This window comes from Lathyrus oleraceus, chromosome 4 (genome assembly GCF_024323335.1).
Source record: "Lathyrus oleraceus cultivar Zhongwan6 chromosome 4, CAAS_Psat_ZW6_1.0, whole genome shotgun sequence".
In the NCBI taxonomy this organism is placed as follows: domain Eukaryota; kingdom Viridiplantae; phylum Streptophyta; class Magnoliopsida; order Fabales; family Fabaceae; genus Lathyrus; species Lathyrus oleraceus.
The window spans coordinates 418,404,094-418,410,321 of NC_066582.1; the positions used below are offsets into that span (position 1 = coordinate 418,404,094).

The following is a 6,228-nucleotide window of genomic DNA, read 5'->3' on the forward strand; positions in this document are numbered from 1 at the left end:
AATAATTATTATTATTATTATTATTATTATTATTATTATTATTATTATTAATATAAAAGTGTTTTAAATATTCATTGATGAACAAGATACTAAGATCTCTCACGGTTATTTTTTCTCTATCGTGTCGTACTGGTACACAAGAGAAAATAACTTGGATGCCCCCAGATGTAGTTGCGTATGTGATAGGCTCTGTTAGAGTTTAGTTTGTTCATTTTTATTTGTGAGTCATTCTCGTATCACTTAGATGCTTGAATTGGAGAGAGTTTTTGAGTTGTAATTATGAATCACTAATGAGCTTTTAAGCAAGAGTGAATTCTGTTTCATTGAAAGTGTGTCTTTTGTGTATTGTTAGAAGTTATTATCACTGCTGTGTGATTAAAGGGAAGTGAGAAGGGTCGCATATTTGGGAGAGTCTTGGATAGAAATTTCAAGGGTAGTGATTATGTGAGAAGTTTGTAAAACTAAAGATTGTTTAGAACTTCAAAGTAATACTATTATAGTGGATTTTCCTTCATGGCTTGGATGCCCCTAGATGTAGGTGACGTTGCACCAAACTGGGTTAACAATTGAACCGTGTTCTTTACTTCTTGTTATTTACTTTAACACTGTAATTGTTGGTGTTGTGACAATGTCCTAATCCTGGTATCGTGACATCGTATACGACATCTGTTATCTGCGTACCGGAATTACAATTGGCTTTAGAGCAGACACTCTGTTCTGTTTTGGGTGAGCTCCAGGGAGATATTTTCTGGTACTATGGACAAGGAAGGAGGATTTGTCAACATACCACATATTCTGGATGACACCAACTATGATTACTGGAAGACGCGTATGGTGGCTTTTCTAAAATATATGGATATCAAAACCTAGAAGGCGCGTATGGTGGCTTTTCTAAAATATATGGATATCAAAACCTGGAAGGCGCGCATGGTGGCTTTTCTAAATATATGGATATCAAAACCTGGAAAGTAGTTATCAAAGGTTGGGAACATTCTGTGGTGCAAGACAAAGATGGGAAGGACACAACTAATTTGAAGCCTGAAGAGGATTGGTCTAAGGAAGAAGATGAACTTGCACTTGGAAACTCCAAAGCCTTGAATGCCTTGTTCAATGTAGTTGACAAAAATATATTCAGGTTAATAAATACTTGTACTATGGCTAAAGATGCATGGGAAATCCTCAGAACCACTCATGAAGGCACATCAAAAGTAAAAATGTCAAGACTTCAACTTCTCACCACCAAATTTGAGAATCTCAGGATGAAAGATTATTAGTGTATTCATGATTTTCACATGAATATTCTTGATATTGTCAACTCGTCTAATGCCTCGGGAGAGAAGATGTCAGATGAGAAGCTTGTTAGAAAAATCCTTGGGTCTATGCCTAAGAAGTTTGACATGAAAGTCACAACTATTGACGAAGCACAAGACATCTACAACATGAAAGTAAAGGAGCTTATTGGGTCACTTCAAACTTTTGAATTGGTTATCAGTGATAGATCTGAAAAGAAGAACAAAATCATAACTTTTATCTCCAACAGCGATGATGAAGAAGCTCAATTTGACATGGAGATTGATGAAGGGATTTCTAATGCTATTGTGCTTCTTGGGAGACAATTCCATAAGGTGCTGGAAAAATGGATAGGAAACGAAGACCAAACGCCAAGAACATGTCATACAACATCAGTAAGAACAATGACTTTTAGAGAAAAGCAAGAACATAGGAAAACACAAATTAAGAAAAATGTATTTAGTGTCATGGATGTGAGGGTTTTTGTCACATTATATCAGAATGTCCAACTTTCACTAATAGATATGAATCTGAAGGTGAACCTGATGATGAAATGATTAAGCATGTTACAACTTTCACTAATAGATATGAATCCGATGAAGATTCCTATGATGAAGATGTCTCTTATGAAGAATTGACTAAATCCTATAGAGAACTGTGTGCCAGAAGTGAAAAGGTTTGGAAGATAGGAGAAAAGCATAAGAGAATCATAACTCAACTGCATGCTGAAAAAGAGAAACTTTTATCCACCATCTTTGACCTTTAGAATGAAGTAACCCTATTGACTTTTAAACTTGAAAACATGAACAAATCCATAAGAATGTTGAACAATGGGTTTGATATGTTAGACAAAACTCTTCAAATTGGGAAAGGGACTGGAAACTTAACAGGTATTGGTTTTAGCTACCAGACTCTAAATGAACAAGGAAAAACCCTTGTGACAAAATTTATTTTTTCTGAAAGAAAGTATGAGCCAACGATGTCCAACCAAGTGTTATAACATCCTTCCAGACATCGGGAAACTCAAACTAAAGTCAAATTTTTGCCTTCGAAATGTCATTACTGTGGTAAATATGGACATATAGCCTTTTTGTAACAGACTGTATGGTTATCCAAAATATTCAACATATCCTATGGCTAACCATGTGATGATTAAAACTAGAAAGGAATGGAAACCTAAGTCTGTTGATACTTGTCTTATAGCCTATACTTCTTTTAGAGATTCATCTAGAGAAGACTGGTACTTTGATAGTGGATGTTCTAGACATAGGACAGGGGTCAAGAAGTATTTAATGGACATTAAGTTTTATTCCACCAATTTTGTCACTTTTGGTGATAGAGGTAAAGGTGAAATTAAAGGGATAGGAAAGTTAGTGTGTATTGGACTTCCTAGACTTGATGATGTTCTTTTTGTAAAAGGATTGACTGCTAATCTGATCAGCATTAGTCAATTATGTGATCAAGGTCTAAAAGGAAATTTTACCAAGTCAGAATGTTTGGTTACCAATGAGAAGAATGATGTTTTGATGAAGGGAGTTAAGTCTAAAGACAACTGTTATTTATGGGTACCACAAGAAACTACTTATTCTTCCACATGTTAATATCTAGGGAATATGAAGTCAAGTTGTGGCACCAGAAGCTTGGGCATCTGAAACTCAAAGGTATGAAGAAGATTATGTTTAAAGAAGCTATTAGAGATCTACCAAAACTAAAAATTGTGGAGGGTAAAGTTTGTGGTGAGTGTCAAATTGGGAAGCAAACCAAGATGTCACATCCGAAGTTGCAACATCAGACTACTTCCAAAGTTTTAGAAATTCTTCATATGGACTTAATGGGGCCTATGCAAGTTAAAAGTCTTGGTGGAAAGAGGTATTTTTATATGGTTATTGATGATTTTTCAAAGTTTACTTAGGTAAATTTTGTCAAAGAAAAATCAGACACTTTGAGGTATTCAAAGATCTTTGTCAACACCTTCAAAGAGAGAAGAAAAATGTGATTGTCAGAATAAGAAGTGACCATGGCAAGGAGTTTGAAAATGCAAAATTTTCTGAATTTAGTTCTTCTGAAGGTATTGGTCATGAGTTCTCATCTCCCATCACTCTTCAGCAAAATGGAGTTGTAGAATGCAAGAGCAGAACATTACAAGAATCATCTAGAGTCATGCTTCATGCCAAAAATCTTCCTTATCATTTTTGGGCTGAGGCAATGAACACTGCTTGTTATATCCACAACTGTGTTACTCTGAGAGCTGGTATATCATCTACTATCTATTAATTATGGAAATGAAGGAAACATATTGTTACATATTTTCATGTGTTTGGGAGTAAATGTTACACTCTGGATGATTGTGAATAGAGGAGAAAGATGGATCCCAAAAGTGATGAAGGGATATTTCTTGGTTACTCTTGACTCCAGAGCCAAGGTCATGCTGGAATCCATTAATGTTGTGGTTGATGATTAAATTATTGTGAAAGGGATTGATGTCGATGAAGATGTTGGAACATCTTCTCAGCAGACCGATGCTTCAGAAAATATGGAAGACATTGAATCCAACATTGATCCAACAAGGACTGAATCAGATAACCCTTAAGACAACAAAGGTGCCTCTATTAGAATTCATAAAGATCATCCAAATGAACTTATTATTGGAAATCTTAATAAAGGGATCACCACTAAATCCAGAGATGTGATATCCAATGCTTGCTTTATCTCAAAGTTTGAACCTAAAAATGTGAAGGAGGCCTTGACTGATGAATTCTGGATCAATGTTATGCAAGAAGAACTAGGGAAGTTCAAAAGGAACGAAGTGTGGGACCTAGTTCCTAGGCCTGAAGGGATGAATGTTATTGGCACCAAATGGATTTACAAGAACAAATCAGATGAAAATGGAATTGTGACCAGAAACAACGCTAGGCTTGTTGCTCAAGGATGCACTCAAATTGAAGGGTTTGATTTTGATGAAACTTTTGCACCTGTTGCTCGTCTTGAATCCATAAGATTTCTCTTAGGAGTGGCATGTATGCTAAAATTCAAGCTATTTCATATGAATGTGAAAAGTGCCTTCTTGAATTGGTACTTGAATGGAGAAGTGTATGTTGAACAACCCAATGGGTTCATAGATCCTAGTTTTCTAGATCATGTTTACAAACTAAGGAAAGCTCTCTATGGATTGAAGCAAGAACCTAGAGCTTGGTATGAAAGGTTGACTGAGTTTTTTTGTCAACAATGGCTACGTGAAAGGGGGAACAAACAAGACCTTATTTGTTAAAAAAGAACATGGTAAACTCATGATAGCCCAAATATATGTTGATGGCATTGTGTTTGGAGGGATGTCGAAACAGATGGTTCAACATTTTGTCAAGAAAATGTAATCTGAACTTGAGATGAGTCTTGTTGGTGAATTAACCTATTTTCTTGGTCTTCAAGTTAAATAAATGGATGATACTATCTTCATTTCTCAAAGCAAGTATGTTAAAAATATAGTAAAGAAGTTTAGCCTAGAAAGTGCTAGTCACAAAAGGACACACGCAACAACTCACTTGAAATTAACTAAGGATGAAAAATGTGTTTATGGGGATTAAAGTGTGTATATAATTATGATTTGTAGTCTTTTGTATCTTACAACTAGCAGACCAAACATCACTTTTACTGTAGGAGTATGTGCTAGATATCACGCTGAGCCTAAAATTAGTAACATTACTCAAGTGAAGAGGATATTGAAATACATCAATGGTACTAGTGAGTATGGCATGTTGTATTCTCATAGTTTTAATTCCATGCTTGTAGGGTATTGTGATACATACTGGGAAGGTAATGCTGATGATAGAAAAAGTACTTTTAAAGGATGCTTCTTCTTGGGAAATAATCTTATATCTTGGTTCAACAAGAAGGAAAACAGTGTGTCGTTGTCTGCTGTTGAGGTTGGGTATATTGCAGCAGGTAGCAGTTGCTCTCATTGATTTTGATGAAACAAATGCTAAAGGAATATAATGTCAAGTTGGATGTCATGACATTATATTGTGACAATTTGAGTGAAATCAATATATACAAGAATCCCATTCAACATAGCATAATAAAGCATATTGATATTCGTCACCATTTTATTAGGGATCTTGTTGAGGAAAAAATTATTACCCTTGAGCATGTGTCCAATGAAAAGCAACTGACAGATATATTTACTAAAACTTTGGATGCAAATCAGTTTGAGAAGTTAAGGGGAGAATTGAAAATTTGCATGTTTGAAGAGTTATAACAATTAATAATGTGGAGGCATGCAAAAAATAATTTCTCTTCCCTCCATTTGGTGGTGCATGAAACTCCAGTTAATAGTAATAAAGATGACTTTGATGATAAAAGTATGTTTATTGAGGAGGAGAAAATCTATTTGAAGAAGAAGAAATTACTGGTGTGAAGAAGGATATGTCTACTAATATTGTAAATATTGATGATCTAGATTCTGATGATGAGCCTATTGGAAAGAGATTGACTCCGAGTATTGCTAAAAGATTAAGGAATAGAACAGGGAAGGATGTTGCATCAGCAAGCAAGCCATCTAAGGATCCCAAGAAAAGTGTTGATGTTGGACCTGTTAAAGGTTGGAGCAAGGTTGTGGCTCATACTAAGAAACGGAAGGAAGAACCTTTAAGTGACTCTGAGTATGATGTCGAATAAAATGTTCAAGACATCATGCCTCTAAAGAAAGTTGTTAGGAAAAAATTCCCTGCTAATGTGCCAGAAGTTCCCATTGACAACATCTCTTTTCACTATGTTGAGAATGTTAAGAAATGGAAGTTTGTCTACTAAAGGAGGTTGGCTTTGGAAAGAGAACTTAGGAAGGATGCCCTTGAATGTAAGGAGGTAGTAAGTCTTATTGAGAATGAAGGATTAATGAATAGTGTTGATGGGTTTGGTAAGTGTTATGAAAGGCTAGTAAAGGAG

General features: G+C 35.3%; 1 protein-coding gene across 1 annotated transcript; it reads left to right on the forward strand.

Moving 5' to 3' along the window:
* Positions 1–1,292: 1,292 nt before the first annotated feature.
* On the forward strand, positions 1,293–3,880 carry LOC127137782 (uncharacterized). The gene is made up of 6 exons (XM_051064201.1): positions 1,293–1,625; positions 1,754–1,947; positions 2,390–2,659; positions 2,899–3,026; positions 3,203–3,358; positions 3,765–3,880. Exons 1-6 carry the CDS (start codon positions 1,293–1,295, stop codon positions 3,878–3,880), a joined length of 1,197 nt encoding a protein of 398 aa, XP_050920158.1.
* The last annotated feature ends 2,348 nt before the right edge of the window (positions 3,881–6,228 follow it).